The sequence below is a fragment of the Coregonus clupeaformis genome, chromosome 11 (assembly GCF_020615455.1).
Source record: "Coregonus clupeaformis isolate EN_2021a chromosome 11, ASM2061545v1, whole genome shotgun sequence".
Classification (NCBI taxonomy): domain Eukaryota; kingdom Metazoa; phylum Chordata; class Actinopteri; order Salmoniformes; family Salmonidae; genus Coregonus; species Coregonus clupeaformis.
In genome coordinates, this window is record NC_059202.1 from 21497334 (window position 1) to 21514354 (window position 17021).

Below are 17021 nucleotides of genomic sequence, written 5' to 3' on the forward strand. Positions count from 1 at the left end.
CCCAATCAAAATCAGACTTACCGTCACATTCCTGTGCCTGAAAATGTATCAGAAAAAACATCCTCGGAGGCTGGCTTTAAGACCATTACTCAGAGAATCACATGGGCGATTTACAGCAAACACATTTAGAAGCCTATTACAAGTTTCACACCCCTACTTTACAAATTACTGACCGCAAACTTTGTGGTCATAAAAGCATCCATTTTGTATACTGTATCTGCTATTTAGGGTAGATGGGGCTTTCAGAGAGGGCGCATATCAAGATTAAAAGACACCAATTTAAACGTAACATTATAACAGTACCTGGAGGGTTAGTTGGCGGATACAGTTAAACACTCTCCACCATCACTGCAAGTGAAATTAACATTTATGGGGAACAATACTGGTATCAATGCCACAATAATTATATTAATAAGTCTGATTTTTCTACACAATAGTGGCCTATTCGAAGTTAAGTACTTTTATTTCCCCCCTGGTCACCGTTTGTTAAAATTTTACTTCGTAGTGCACTCAGACTGAGCTTTCCTCTGGCAGCCATTTTTGTCAACGGACTAGAATGTTTTCTGGCCTCCGGCACCTTGTTGCACCCTACCTCGCACATATAGGTTAGCAGGGGATGAGTAGCGCACGCCTTCCACGTTAGACGCCACGCACTCGTACTTCCCCTGGTCCGTCTCCTCGCTGTTCTCAATCTGCAGGGCGCCTGGGAAAGACAACACCCGACAAAGAAAAAGAGAGAGAGAGAGAGAAAGAGAGAGAGCGAGCGAGCGAGCGAGCGAGCGAGAGAGAGAGAGAGCGAGAGAGCGAGAGAGCGAGAGAGCGGAGAGAGAGAGAGAGAGAGAGAGAGAGAGAGAGAGAGAGGAGGAGAGGAGAGAGAGAGAGAGAGAGAGGAGAGAGAGAGAGAGAGAGAGAGAGAGAGAGAGAGGGAGAGAGTAAGAGAGAGAGAGAGAGAGAGAGAGAGAGAGAGAGAGAGAGAGAGAGAGAGAGAGAGAGAGAGAGAGAGAGAGAGAGAGAGAGAGAGAGAGAGAGGGAGGGAAGGGAAATGACTTGATTAGTAATTCCATAACGGCAGGGGAGTCAGAAACCTTTTTAATGGAAAGTATCCCTTATACATTTCTCAAAATTGTTCTCTTAATATGAATACATACTGCTGTGATAAGCAGCCTCCCACTCTAGCCTCGCTAACCCATGATTTAAAAAATATATACATTAAATTGGTGAAAAGTATACATTTGCTGTTAAATGTTGATGGAAAGGATCCTCGGACATGTTGTTCTACCCACGAGTGCCAGAGGTGTGATAGACAGGCTACTGAGAGGATAAAATTGAATGGGGATTGACACATAGAATTCACTGAAGGAGTGTGGGGGGTCGTGGGAAGATCTCCTGACAAATGGTTCATCAGTTCATGTCCAAAACAAGTAACGTTGAAGTGCTCTGCTTAGTGCAGCACTTCTATCCTCGCTGCAGCCCCACCACGGAAATAATTGCTAACATTAACCACGTTTCCATCCACAGTGTTTATGCAAGTAAAGTCATGCCGTATAAAAATTTTTTTACGACAGGTGTGATGGAAACAGGAAGTGTAGGTACATTTTCATAAACGTCGAACGGATAATTTATTCGTTCGACGTGGTGGGATCTTTTTTTGTCTGTAAAATTAATTATGCGACAATTGCGGTGGAAACTCCTTTATCAAATATTGATATAATAAACCATCATGAGGAAGTAAACTTGGAGTCACGGCAGGATATGCTACGTTGTAGGCTACTACCACTACGATGTGGGAAAAGCATTAAGAGTTTATAGGCAGATAAAGTACGATATGATGAACTTCACGGTGGTTAGGCCTATATGATGAACGGTGATGAGCTGGAAGAAAATGTCCAATAAATATTGAGGGTTTTATTTGAATGCTGGTGACATGATGACTGATGTTGGGCTGCAATGATCAAATTAAAATGATATTGCTCTTATCCATATTATTTATCGCAACAGTTTTTTTGGGGATAAAACCTTTGCTAGAGTTGATAATGCGATGAAAACACATAAAAAACTTCTGCTTTTTATTCGGTACATGGAAACTTAAGGCCAAAACATTTTTTTTTTATGTGCTCTGTGTCATCACGCACAGCATTTTATCCGCAACAAGTCAGTTTGATGGAAACACACCTTGTGGCATAATGTGTATATTTTTGTATGCATATTTTTTTTTATATTCACATGGAATTCACATGTCGCTAATTGGATGGAAACCTAGCTAGTGAGATAACTAATTGTGTATGTCCGCATCAGTCACTATAGCAACAGCTTTAACCTTAGAACACGCCAGGTAAAAGATGACATACAAAGCCCAGGTTCATGTTCAAGTCTCAATATTGGGAACCGAAGAGTGAGACTGGCTCAAGCTAACACAGTAAACAGTGTGGAGAATAAAGTGGATGGAAAACAGAGGTGAAACTATGGGGTGTCAGATCATTCCTCGTTAACGCGTGACGATGATATCATTAGGGCTCCTGCCTGGCTCGGGCCAACTGACAGATTGCCGTCCCTGCCTCCCTGACAAACAGAGCGCCGGCGCTCGTTAGAGTTTAGCCAAGGCACATCAATACGCCACTGGGCCTGTGCTCCTTTGCCAGATACAACACCCCTTCAGAAAACAGATATATCCCTGCAGAAATCTAACATGTTAAAGTGACCCTAACATTCAGGTGTAAACAGGTCCCTATAAACAGCTATGTGTTATATTACTTCCTCTGACAACCTGCTTCAATGTCCACCTAGGATCTCTAGCTCAGAGTATGTGCAGCGTGAAAGAATAGAATGAAACTAGATTCATTTTGAATTCTCTTCTTTATGTTCCCTTTTTCTCTCTCTTCAGATTGGCTCATCCCGTGCCCAATGGGGAGTCCTATCTGGCATGGTGCTCACGTCCAGCAAACTGAAACAGTCTACCTGCATGAACGCAGGTGGTGGACCTGACATGGATCTGTTTGATGTGCGCCTTGCGCAGCGAGTGCCAGCGCCGCCGCAGGTGGGCTGGAGCGTGGTCAAAGGCCTCCTCGGTTGAACAGCAGGGTGGGCCGTTGAATAAGAACCATGTGAAGTCCAACTCTGGGAAGAGACAGTTCCAGAAAAATGTCTGCCAGTAGCAGCGCTGCATCCTCAGTTCTGGTATCTTTCAGCTGATTGAAGACCGGGGAAAGATTTTTTAATGGCTCCATAAAGTACTTGGGTTAAATAAACCATACACTCTTAGAAAAAAAGGTTCAGGAAGTTCTGCAGCTGTCCCCATAAGAGAACCGTTTTTGGTTCGAGGTAGAACCCTTTTTGGTTCTAAGTAGAACTATTTTGGGCTCCATGTAGAACATTCTATGGAAAGGCTTCTACATGGAACCCAAAAGGGTTCTACCTGGAACCAAAAGGGGTTCTTCAAAGGGTTCTCCTATTGGGACAACCGAAGAACCCTTTTCGGTTCTACTGTAGATGGCACTTTTTTTTCTAAGAGTGTAGAGCCGGGGTGATTACAACGACGTTATCTCCCTTCCTGTGACCATAGATCTTTGCCCCTCTGGCCAAGGAAGCGCTTTAACACTAGCAAATTTGTATTTTACATTGCAGTCGCTCTTATCCAGAGTGACTTACAGCAGAAAGCATACATTTTCATACTGGTGCCCCGTGGGAATTGAACCCACAACCCTGGCGTTGAAAGCGCCATGCTCTACCAACTGAGCCACACGGGACAGTTGTGTTTATTTCTCTATTTCTCTGAGAGTTCCTGTACCAAAACGAATAGACCTAAAAGCATTTTCTACCTAATTCCTACCGATGCCAACTGAAACACGAATTCCTAACCTTTCCCTAGCACACACAAACAATCAATTACTATTATTGATTGTTTGTGTAAAACCTCACTGATTCAAAGGGAGCGGATCTCAAGATGACTACACAATCAGCCAAGGCTAATTAATTATACACTAATTAAAATCAACGAGAGGCTCCTGTGGATTGAGCTTTTTCAGTCGAGGAGCGACTTTGAGTGAGTGTGTGTGTTCTATCTGTGTTTACTGCTGTTGGTAAGACTCTCTGCTAGGAGCCATCAGCTGGTTCTAGGGTCTGCACTGACTTCATTACATATTTTCAGCCATTGTTTCAAAGTAGATATGAGGAGTACAGAGTTCTTAACCTGGGAAGAGCAGGTCCAAATCCTTACTTTATTCTGTTTCAAGTCGCTTTCTCCCTCGATCTGTCAGTCACTTTATTGTAAAATCGCTTCCTGGAACAGAGCTGGAAATATCTTGACAAACTAATTAATGGTTTCCCATTGCGTTGGTGCTATATATTTCATATTCTTCCTTTCTGTTGTGTAAGTCTGCTCGAATTGTGTCTGCCTGTGTCAAAGAACGTCATTATTGTATACAACGGCTATCATTTCTATTCAAACCCATTTGTATCCGTCAAAAAAAGTGTTTTTTAAATAATTCCATGAAATGACAATATTTTGATGAACTGATCTGTAAAAGTCTGACCATTGAGTGTCTTATCACAATAAAACAAACAAAATAACATTCTGCCTTGAAGCAATGTGTTCAAAAAAACGGATTATCATAAAATGCAAAGTAGCGCATATTTAAGGAGGTTTTGCCTCATTAGCATATTTTAATTTTAAAATAAATAAATACAACTTGTACGACAATAATATATTATATTTATGTATACTTTCAACTGGTAAAGCTTCAGTCTGATGCAAGTAAAGGAAACAATATTCCCTATTAGCCTGTGGTGCCTGGCCTTAATGCAAAGTGCTTCAGACTCTCTCTCTCTCTATGTCTTCCCCTCTTCTTTCATACAACACGTTGGAAATGTACGTCTTTTTGACCCTGCAGTCCCTGGACAACTGAGGGTACCGTCTTTAAAGACAATCCAAACAAAATGTCTTTGATGTTCAGTTTCTTTCCACCCCCCTTCCCTGACACACCACCCCGCCGCCTTTTTGAAATACCCTCCCTCCTTTCCCTTTGTCTTTGGTTTTTTAATGACTATTTTCTGTGTATTGTGCATAATTGCACTCCTAGAACCCTGGCAGCACCCTGGCAGCAACATGGCAGCCTGTAGCTGGCAGTGTGTGCTTGGCCATTGGCGTTTTAAGACACACAAAAAAAAATGACACACAAATAATAAAAGCTAAAAACTATCTCGCACCAGCAAGTGGCTATGTGCACAAAACTCCACATGGCCACACAATGGGGGGCTTACAGATAGAGACCTGCTGTATATTTTTAAAGATAAACAGCAATGTACAGCGACACTAGCAAAATGCCCACGGAACACGTCAATAAAGCTCACTCCCAGCAGAACTTGCGGCACGCCACGAACCCTCTCCAGCTGTGAAGCCTTATCGCAAGCACAACAATACCGATAATGCTAACGTTTTCCAGGCGCACGTCTACTTTGTTAAATCTCATTAGAGAAAAAAAAATAGGACGCGCTTGCCATACCACGCATCTAAAGGGCCATGTTTATGGCTGATTAGTCATATAGAATCTATTGGTCGACCATTGATCAGTCCGTCACTGCTGGACTAGTTATAAATGAGACACCTAGTAAAAACTAGAGGTAGTGAGATGCTCTAGACACAACTATGTGGTATTGATACTACTACAATACACGAGGGGCTATAGAGAAAAGAGAGGCTCCTATCGCCAAATAGCCTGGCTCTCCCAAAAACACATCCCTTTCAAGACAGGCCTCTCTCAACTCCCCTCAGACAACCACCTCACAACATCATCACTAGAGGAATGGGAGGAGGTGATGGGGTTGTAGACCGTCAAACACACGCCAGTTTATTAGGACTGGGTGGCGATGCCGAAGGAGAGAGAGAGGGTAAGGGAGTGAAGGGGGCTGGCACAGACAGATTTTTCATTCTAGAAAGTGCCCGTGGCCACAGGCTGCCCACCCTTTTGCAGATGAACGCAGGCTTGGCCATGTGAACCCCCCCCCCGCCCCCCCCAGTCCCATTTGGGTAATTCAATTATTATGGGCTGGCAGGCCCTGATTGATTTGTTTAGGAGATCAATAAGATGGCTGGCTGTAGTTTAACACCGCTTGCAGAGCTTGTCCAGGCCTGGTGGTGGATTGGGAGTCTCTTCTTCTCGTTTGAGGTTTCATCTCTCCCTTTTTCTTCAACTCTGTTCATTTCTCATCCTTCTCACTCCGCACTGGTACTCTCCACCTCCTCTTTTCAACTCCCTCTCATCAACTTTTCTCACAGACCTCTCTGTCCTTATTTAAAGCCACACCTTTAAATACTAAACAACTAATTCAAACTGTTGGGAAAAAACACTTTCCCAACTTTGTTTACGAACAGTGACAAGTGTACTTTCCCATATTAAAGCGTGCAGGAGAGAGAGAGAGAGAGAGACAGAAAGACAGCTACAGTGAGTGAGAGAGAGAGAGTAGAGAGAGAGAGAGAGAGAGAGAGAGAGAGAGAGAGAGAGAGAGAGAGAGAGAGAGAGAGAGAGAGAGAGAGAGAGAGAGCTGTGTGTTTGAATAACAGGAGCGGGGACAAGTGACAGCCCTGTCCAAATCTGGTGTCTCCTCTCTCTCTGTCACATGGGCCACGCTCCACCACCCCCACAAGGTCGTTGGATGTGAGCACGCCAGCAGGGGACCACGAGACATGATGCCATTGCTGTCACCGTCCATCTGGCAGCTTGTATCTCTCTCATAAAACCTGTTATGAAGCAGGTAGGGAGTCCATTGCCTTCCTTCAGGGCAGTGCATAGGTAGGGAGTCCACTGCCTTCCTATAGGCCAGTTCTCAGGTAGGTAGTCCACTGCCTTCCTACAGGCCAGTTCTCTTGCATGGCGACAGTTGTGCGAACAGTAGTTTGGTCACAGTTTTGGGACTTTGTTCGCTTGCTAACCCTTTCAATACACACAGAGGTAAATCACACGAAACAAGCCACTGTTATGTATCACAGAATCTGCTGTGGCTTAGAGGGACATTAGTGTCTGTGGAGCTGACATCCAGAGATCACCACTTCTTATACCTCAAACCAGGTGGTACAGTCCATCCCCCACACCTCTTACCACTCCTTTTGGTTCAGCCTGGTTCCCACCACCCTTTTGCTTTGATGTCCCCACAAACCACCTGTGTCCCTATAAATCACCTCAGGCAGTTGTGGTGGAGCTGCCAGCAGAGCTCCAGTAGTGAGGGGAAATCTCTGTTGTGGATCGCTAATCTCATTATGTAAATGAAAAGTTCATAAAGTCACGCTCGCTTTTGTTCGCCACAATTTGATTTATGGGGACCTTTTTATGCCAGACATTATGAGCATGGTTCTTCGCTGGTTTACGGGCAAGGCTCTGCTTGCGCGGTTCAAGGATTTCTCCTTCATGGACTGAGAGTCGTGGAGTAATTGCAATTTTGTTTAATGTCTATTGGTTCTCTCATGTATGTTAGTGAAAAGATATGGCAGGGGAATATCTTTAACTGCTGAATACTAGCATCACAGAATTATAGAGCTAAAAAGTAAAGAAACAAACAAACAAACAAACAAACAAAAACAAACAAACAAACAAAAAGATGAACTAGTTGGTCATAATAGCATCCCAACCACCCATCGTCGCCAAACCCACTGGCTCCAGGTCATCTATAAATCACTTCTAGGCAAATCCCCACCTTATCTTAGCTCATTGGTCACCATAGCAACACCCACCCGTAGTATGCGTTCCAGCAGGTATATCTCACTGGTCATCCCCAAAGCCAACACCTCCTTTGGTTGCCATTCCTTCCAGTTCTCTGCTGCAAAAGACTGGAACGAACTGCAAAAATCTCTGAAGCTGGAGACTCTTATCTCCCTCACTAACTTTAAGCATCAGTTGTCAGAGCAGCTTACCGATCACTGCACCTGTACACAGCCCATCTGTAATTAGCCCACCCAACTACCTCATCCCCATATTGTTATTTACATTGTTATTTATTTTGCTCATTTGCACCCCAGTATCTCTATTTGCACATCATCTTCTGCACATCTATCACTCCAGTGTTAATACTAAATTATAATTGCAATTATTTTGCACTATGGCCTATTTATTGCCTTACCTCCATAACTTACTACATTTGCACACACTGTATAGAGATGTTCTATTGTGTTATTGACTGTACGTTTTGTTTATTCCATATGTAACTCTGTGTTGTTGTTGTTTTTATCGCACTGCTTTGCTTTATCTTGGCCAGGTCGCAGTTGTAAATGAGAACTTGTTCTCAACTGGCTTACCTGGTTAAATAAAGGTGAAAATAAAAATAAATAAATAAATCCCTGCCTACCACTATTGGACCAATCTCCCAAAATATGAGGTGAAATACTAACAGAGAAATGGGATGTTTACCTACCTGCTTATCCCTGTAAAGAAAGCAATTTTATTACAAACACAGTAAAGACTACTTTAAAACAACACATTAAAAATATCAACTTTGTGAGAATTTGCATCAAGTGTGCCCAAGCTAGATTATCGAGAAGAGAGAGGGGTGGAACAATCCGCCGTGGTAGCAATCATTTCCCATAATTTCCCGCGTTACATTCAACCGTGACATCCTCTCCCTTATAGTCTATCATTTGGTTTGGATGCTGTTTAAAGCAGTGGCCACAGCCATTTTAGAGACGCCCATCACCTATTCCCGTTCTACCCCACGTCACACTGCAGCAACTGGGGAAGCAAATCAAACGTCATTTATGCACGTTTTTCCAACATTCTGGGAGTGTCTCCTGCCAGGACTCATTAGGAGGCAGAAGAGAGGCAGAACATTAACATACATAATGTGGTCATAGCAACGGGAGAGGATATAAGGGCTGACAGAGGGGGGGGGGGGCTGAACAGTTTACCCAGCATTCATTAGCATGGCGAGATCAACAATTACCCATGCGAAACCCACCTCACCATCTCCAAACATTTGAAATGTCAGAGTTAAAAGCAAACAAACCACCCCTAATAACCCCCCAACCACCACCCTTCTCCCCCCAACCACCACCCTTCTTCCCCCAACCACCACCCTTCTCCCCCCAACCACCACCCTTCTCCCCCCAACCACCACCCTTCTCCCCCCAACCACCACCCTTCTCCCCCCAACCACCACCCTTCTCCCCCAACCACCACCCTTCTCCCCCAACCACCACCCTTCTCCCCCAACCACCATCCTTCTCCCCCAACCACCACCCTTCTCCCCCAACCACCACCCTTTTCCCCCAACCACCACCCTTCTCCCCCCAACCACCATCCTCCTCCTACTAAACACCCGTCGCTCCACCAGATTGTAATTGCTCGGTAATTCTCACATTCAAGGGGTAAACAAACACAGAACACACACACATTAAACAATTGCACGCCAAGGATGGAATGAAACACAAAATAGAAAAAAAAACAGACACACACGTAGACAAAGACACAGAGGACAAAAAATGAACGTTAGCTGGTAATAGAAAAGGCTTGATTTGTTTGGAGAAGGAGCTAGCTCAGTTTAGTCACTTCATTTGAATAGGAGTGTTTAAATCTGGTTAGATTAGAGGTGAAGGTTCAGTTGTGTTGTTAGTTATAGTCTTACCTCGGATGGGGGTACCCTCTGGAAGAAGAGATACAAAACGAAGAAGACAACAGTTTAGTTCAAGATTAACGTTAGTAGGAGTTATTTGTTTGGTGAATCAACCAGTTCCTTGCTAATTTGCCGTCATGATCAAAGTGTTTAAGAGTTTCTTATTCATTGGGATTTGAAAGACCTCCCACTGCTGGTCTCACAAAGGAACAGAAAGTTGGTATGGTGGGCACGCTCTTGTCCCCTTCTCTCCTCCTCTCCCTCTCTTCTCCTCTCACTCTCTCCTCCTCGCCCTCTCTTCTCCTCCTCCTCTCCCTCTCTCCCTCTCTTCTCCTCCTCTCCTCCTCTCTCCCACTCTCCTCCTCTCCTTATCTTCTCCTCAGCCATATTAAGGCAGGAACACAATGCAGTGCCTGAGCTCGGAGGGAGGCTTGGGGTCATTGCCACTATTAACACTGATAAGGGGAGTCGAAAGAGGATTGGACCTAAGTCGATGTGCCTGCTAAGATCACATAGACCTTTCCCAGCCAAGTGACCTTGCGGTCTGGGATGCCAAACAGTTGACAGCCCTGGAACATTTACATTTTAGTCATTTAGCAGACGCTCTTATCCAGAGCGACTTACAGTTAGTGAGTGCATACATTTTTCATACTGGCCCCCCCCGTGGGAAATGAACCCACAACCCTGGCGTTGCAAGTGCCATGCTCTACCAACTGAGCTACAGGGGACTATAGTCTGGTACCAGACTACCAGACTACCAGGACTCTGTAGCAGAGAGGCTGGCCAGAGGCACTGTAATAGGCATGTGGATGGCACCTAATTGGGGGCTAGTGTGGCTCTCCTGGGGTCCTGAGTTGCTACCCAACCTAGGTCACCCTGGAATGGGGAGTTGAGTGGAAAGAGAGTCAACCTCCTAGTATTTTATTTGTTTTCTTTCACACCCTCTTACTATTCCTCTTAGTCTCTGCCATTGTGTGTGTTTTTACTCAACAATTTTGCTCTCGTTTTCACTCAGCCTCTCTACTTCTCCTCTCACACTCTCGTCCTCTCTAATGCTCTTCCTCTTGTCTGTGCCTCTCTAATGCTCTTCCTCTTGTCTGTGCCTCTCTTCCTCTCTCTTTCTCCCTACCTCTCTGTATGAGTCAGAACAGCAGACTGACAGAGCTCTGCCCTGGGCTACCCCCTGAGAGCGCCACCAGGGCGGCGCCAGCCCAGCGGAGGTGCCCTACTTAGTGCCGGGGCCCGCGGCACACAACGCAGGAAGGGGCTAAAGGTTAATGCGGCCTGTTGTGGCAGACTCTACAGCCCTGGACTGTGTGCCAGTGTGACAACAGGGAGCTACAATCACAGACACAAAACCCCTCTGTCTTTCATAGCTGGTCAGTACAGATAACCTAAGTCTGTAAGCCATGTTGGAACTTAAGACGTGATTTATAATGGATTCTGTTCTAGGGCTGCTGTTCCTCGTCTAGGTTCAGAGTGCTTCTTTGTTTTGCCAGCAGTGGGGAGGTGTGAGTTTTGAGCTTGGATGTTTTGACTGGTTTTTCGAATCTCCATGGATGTTACATCCCCATAAATATGGCTACTGTGGATCCTTTTTAAATGCTCATATCAGAGATATGGAACCACACAGAAAGGGGAACAGGGTTTGGGACTGTTAAGTTGTTAGCGTTAGAGGTCAAGGGCAGCAGGAAGCTTGTGTGTTAATTTGTTCTCTGAAGTTAGAATTTTAGTTAGGAGTAAGGAGTTACTAGTTAAGGTTTGGTTAGGTGGGGTTAGGTTAGGTTTGGTTAAGGTTAGGTTTGGTTAGGTTAAGGTTAATAAACCAGGTTTGTAAAACGAGGGTTGTCAACTCTGGATCCTGATTAAAACAGAGTGGATAGGGAGGAAGATTTAATAAATGGTGAAACCATGAAAGCAAAGACAAGGGAGCAGGAAGGGAACAGGAAGGGAGCAGGAAGGGAGCAGGAAGGGAACAGGAAGGGAACAGGAAGGGAACAGGAAGGGAACAGGAAGGGAACAGGACGGGAACAGGAAGGGAGCAGGAAGGGAGGAAGGGAACAGGAAGGGAACACGAAGGGAACAGGGAAACAAAGACTAACTATAGGTTTCATCCTTCTCTCAGAGCCTAAGCGAAGGAATGCCTTGTTAATTTTATCCTCTGAAAATGAGGAAAAATCCTTAAATTCAGGGCTCAATAGACTTACAATGCCACTCTATGTAAATTGAACACTGAAGGGCTCGGGTCAAGCTTAACCACTAAGGTTGATGAAAATCAGCATGTGTGGCACCGGTCCACCTGTATTATTACAGTATACACACGCAAGTCATAAACTCAGATTTTAATCTCTGGTGAACTGTGGCTTTATCAGCTTAGGGCAGAAGTGACCCAAATGTACCTCAACGGCCAACGACCTTCTGCACAATAGCCAGCAGTGTGGCGACATTGACTCTGCATAATGTCCCCATTCTTGCGTGTAAAATCCTTCTACATGTGAAGAAAAAAAACGTGTGGTTGTGGATGCGGCTAGCTGTCCAGAGGCTATGCCAATCTGGCCAGAGACTGTGTCCATCTGGGTTGGAGATGGAGGGAGGTGGGGGGTGCGGTGGGGTGGGGTGGTTAGGCCAAGTGCCAGGTTTTGACCCCCTCGGATATCTGGATGACCTTCTCGTTTCCATGGAGACCACTCAGGGCTCCTGGCACCCTGGATGTTAGAACACCACATCTGTCCATCTGAATCATGCCATCTCTTGCTGCTCTATCCCTGCCCCATGGATGACCTCTGTGATGTTCAGTGTATCTGGGCTGTGATGTTCAGTGTATCTGGGCTGTGATGTTCAGTGTATCTGGGCTGTGATGTTCAGTGTATCTGGGCTGTGATGTTCAGTGTATCTGGGCTGTGATGTTCAGTGTATCTGGGCTGTGATGTTCAGTGTATCTGGGCTGTAATGTTCAGTGTATCTGGGCTGTGATGTTCAGTGTATCTGGGCTGTGATGTTCAGTGTTTCTGTGCTGGGTGTATGCACATGTGTTTTTGAGCGTGTGTGTGTGTGTGTGTGTACAAAAATGCACACAGCTCACGTGGAACGCCAAACCATCCAGTATCTTGAGGAAGATTCGGGTCATATTCCAAACCTAATATAAAAAGAGACTGAATAAAAGACCTCATTCTTTATGATGTACGCATCCCACCTCCCTCTCTCTACCGCTTTCCATTTCTCTCTCTCTCTCTCTCTCCTCTCTTGATAATCTGCTCAGCCTGACAAGGCCAGCGAGGGCCTGGGGTCGGGAGCCATGGGGACAGGTGAGAAATGTCAGGCCTCCTTCACACCTCCAGAGGAGCTCACCTCGGGGACTCTGCATGCAAATATCAGCACAGCAGTAAGTATGGACCTGGCACATCCATCCAGCCAGCACCAGCACTGTCTCCAGAGGCTCAACACTACACGAGCCGCGTCCAAATGAAGGGCTTTATGTGCTTTTGTGTGGTTTGTGTGGCTAAAATGCCACATTGTTAAGGTGTGAGGTGTACATGGTAAACACACGAGCGTGTGTGTGATACTGGGATGCTAGCGTGTGTTTGTGAGGAAGAGGTGTAAGAGTTAGCCGTCCCCCCATCCACGTTGGGGGACCCATCAATCCCAGAATCCTCCCTGGGTTAAGTCTGCCTGAAGTTAAATCAAGTGCCACAGCAACAGCCAACCAACAACCAGATCACTCACAGACAAAAAAAGAGAGTCCCTATTCAGGAAGTTTAACCACCACAGGAACCTTTCCATCTTTCTTCATCAACGTCTCCAAGGGCACTGCCAGCAGTGCCAGGAGGGATGTACACACACCTGGGTACGTTCCCATATATCACTGACGCAGAGATGTCTGACACCAAAACTAATGAAGGCTTCAAACAAACAGAGAGAGGCATGGCATACTAGGTAGAGGAAAAAATGCAACCAAACTGTACTGAATAAAGACCCCCCCCCAAGAGAGAAACAATATTGAAGTATTTATTCTGCCTCGGTCATTTGAAGCGCGTCTGCTCCGTTCCTTTTGGAAAGGGGAGATTAAAAATGAGCGTTCGGCTGCTCGACTGGAAATGATCGCAGCTGAGGGGGTTTGGTAGACTGGGATCTCCAGTAACAACAGCAAGCAGTCTTCAATGGAGTCAGGCCCCTCAGCTAAAATCGCTATAATAGGCCTTCATATTTTAAAATAGGCAAAGAAGACTTGTTTTGCTCACAGACAACTAAAGGCATGCATTTGAATGCTTTCAATGCTCCAAATTATAACAGATGGGGCTCAAAAAGCAGGCCTCAGATAAAAATCTGAAGTGTGGAAATGTGGTTAAGAAAAAGCAGACCCGATCCATAACACTTGGAAAGGGCTACAAAGCTTTAGCTGGAGTTTTGTCAGACAGTTGGGGAGTACTGGGCAGCAGGAAAAGTATTTATTGAGGAAACGTTTGGCTAAGGAGGGAAGGTCGAGCTGGCAACAGCGTGGGGCTGGAGGGTTCCGCCACACAACACTCCTGCAACGCCCCCAAAACCTGGAAAGAACTCCAGTTCACCCCGTCACCACTACACCTTCCTGCCTTTATGGCAAGGAGACTTGTTTTTGTGCAAATTCTCAGGGTCACTGAAGCCCTCGACTGTGTGCTTTCTCATGTGTGTGTGTGTGTGTGTGTGTGTGTGTGTGTGTGTGTGTGTGTGTGTGTGTGTGTGTGTGTGTGCGTGTGTTGGTGGGGCAAAGGTAATATTTGTCTGTTCCTAAACCACAGGGTTCCTAGGTAACCTTCATCTTATTAATACTAGTACACTCATCTTATTAATACTAGTACACTCATCTTATTAATACTAGTACACTCATCTTATTAATACTAGTACACTCATGTTATTATCCTACATCTCAGTCCAATTCTACACAACAGCAGGTGGAACTGTCTACACAGGTGGTGAAAGTAGCTTGGACAGCATTGTTCCTGTTCGTTGAGTGGTTGAGAGGTGTGTTGAACACACAGACGGAGACACACACACCACACACCTCAGGTTCCTCTCCTTGTTTCACCTTTCTACTTGAGTCTGGGAGCCGAAGACGGTTCACATAGGCGGGAAAAGATACAAGTAAAAAAAGGAAGGGTAGGAAAGGGACAGAGAGAAGAAGAGAGGGAGGAAGGAAGGAGGTGGAGGAGGAGAGGGACAGAAAGAAGATGAGAGGGAGGAAGGAAGGAGGTGGAGGAGGAGAGGGACAGAGAGAAGAAGAGAGGGAGGAAGGAAGGAGGTGGAGGAGGAGAGGGACAGAGAGAAGAAGAGAGGGAGGAAGGAAGGAGGTGGAGGAGGAGAGGGACAGAGAGAAGAAGAGAGGGAGGAAGGAAGGAGGTGGAGGAGGAGAGGATGTGGGGCATGCATTTTAAAAGTAGTTAAAATGCCATCTGCTTTGGGGACAATGGGGATGTTTGTGGACTTCGTGAGACACTTACCAAAGGCTTCTGAAAATCATAATGGAACAGATAAACAAACAGAAAGAAGGAAAAACAGAACAATTAATTTGAGGGTTTAGATGCTGGTAGTATTACCATCTAGAGTGCTGGAATGGGGTCTTTTATGACCCCAGAAGGTGAATATTACATGACATTTTTCACACAAAAAAGTAATATTTCACACAGGTGATCAGGCAGCAAGAGGTTAGCATTAAGTAAATGTACCAATTCTTGACTTGTGTGTAGAACTGTGGCAAGTTTACGATCATAAAAAAAAACCATCTTATTTAATTCAAATTCTGGCTTTATTCGTTTTTATTTTATTTAACTAGGCAAGTCAGTTAAGAACAAATTCTTATTTACAATGACGGCCAACACCGGCCAAACCCGGACAACGCTGGGCCAATTGTGCGCCGCCCTATGGGACTCCCAATCACGGCCGGTTGTGATACAGCCTGGAATCGAACCAGGGGGTCTGTAGTGACGCCTCAAGCACTGAGATGCAGCGCCTTAGACCGCTGCGCCACTCGGGAGCCCATACTTGGGGATGTTACCTGTCAAAAGGTACTTTGCCAAATGCTTTATTAATTGTATAATGCCAAGGGGTAAGACATCTACGATGCATATCAGCGACACAGTATTAACCAAAGTATTTATAAGTGCTTAGAAAATTGGAATAGACACTTTAATTTTTAAATAGTGTTCAACTTCAGGTTAGATAATTAGTTATTTGGCTTTAGTCCCGTTTTGTTCTTGTTATTGGTTAGTGGTATGAACTGAGAACTTTGTTGTGGGTCAGATAGAGGTTGTTGACGTCTGCATGACGTGCATTCAGAGTGACACAACAGCGTTTCGACGGACAGACAGACAACAGACAGAGACACAGCGAGGCAATCCGCTATGAGTGCAAAAACGCTGACGCACAGCGAAAAATAAAGACATTGTGAAACAGAGAGACAGGTGAGAGACGCAAACAGGGGGTAAACACGTACAATATCAGACGGCAGAAAATCCTGTAACAACGCAACAAGCTTTCTCTGTAACTCTTTGAGCTTCACTTATGAACAAGAACAACAAGCAAGCAAAACACACAAACATCTCAGGATATGTCAAGCCTAATCATGTTTCAGTATGCATGTTTGTCAGTTCAATCTATAAATGAAGCCCAATGAGTCTGCCCTCCTACCGTCACAACACAGGATGTAGCTGACTGCGTGCTAAAACGAGCTCTACACCCTAGACATTAACATAAAGTGGAAGAAAAACTCAGCTTCATAGGAATCCCTTACTGTGGACTGCTGTCCTCAGATAGGGAAGTCAATAGTATTTTTTGCACACAACCTCGGTCCTCCAAAGCACTCCGCGAGCCCCTGAATCCCCCACAGAGAAACCCCCTGTCCGCTAACACCAAGACACGGAGCACTCAGAAAGTTGTACAACATCATCTAAATGAGTGAACACTTTTTTTTTTTTTATGCCACCATTGGATTTCTTGGGAGTGAATTTCAAGTGGATATTTTCAGCTGCAATTTGCTCACTTCTTACGAGCCAAAGGTATTTGTCATTTTCTAAATTTCCAAGAGTCGAAGGACCCAGAAAACTGCTATTTTCTATATTTAGCAAAACTAGCAAGGTTTAAAAGTGGACACAAATCAAGTGTTTTAGTGTGCAGCTCGCAAGGACCAAAGCTAGGGCAAGAACTCAGTTGAGACAGACTGCAGCTGCAAATCAAATAGGATGTATTGAATTTTTCTGACACATCGTAGACCCAAAATATCTACCCCCTTTTGCCTGGGGCACTTTAGGGCTGGATTTAATTATATATACAGTTGAAGTCGGAAGTTTACATACACTTAGGTTGGAGTCATTAAAACTTGTTTTTCAACCACTCCACAAATGTCTTGTTAAGAAACTATAGTTTTGGCAAGTCGGTTAGGACATCTACTTTGTGCATGA

The 17021-nt window shown here is 45.0% G+C and overlaps 1 protein-coding gene and 1 non-coding gene across 7 annotated transcripts in view; both read right to left on the reverse strand.

The window, feature by feature from the left end:
• LOC121576528 (receptor-type tyrosine-protein phosphatase S) overlaps window positions 1-17021 on the reverse strand; it is a 391473-nt gene that overhangs the window by 129271 nt on the left and 245181 nt on the right. For 5 of the 6 annotated variants that reach the window (XM_041889739.2, XM_041889745.2, XM_041889742.2 and 2 more), the window contains exon 7: window positions 593-703. In XM_041889739.2, the coding sequence (XP_041745673.2) occupies window positions 593-703 (111 nt within the window). Of the gene's footprint in view, window positions 1-592; window positions 704-9603; window positions 9622-15065; window positions 15075-17021 lie in introns of all 6 variants that reach the window. The other variant, XM_041889743.2, reaches the window with a different exon arrangement.
• On the reverse strand, window positions 3670-3739 carry trnae-uuc. Its single transcript has one exon. It is a non-coding gene; the product is annotated as a tRNA-Glu (tRNA).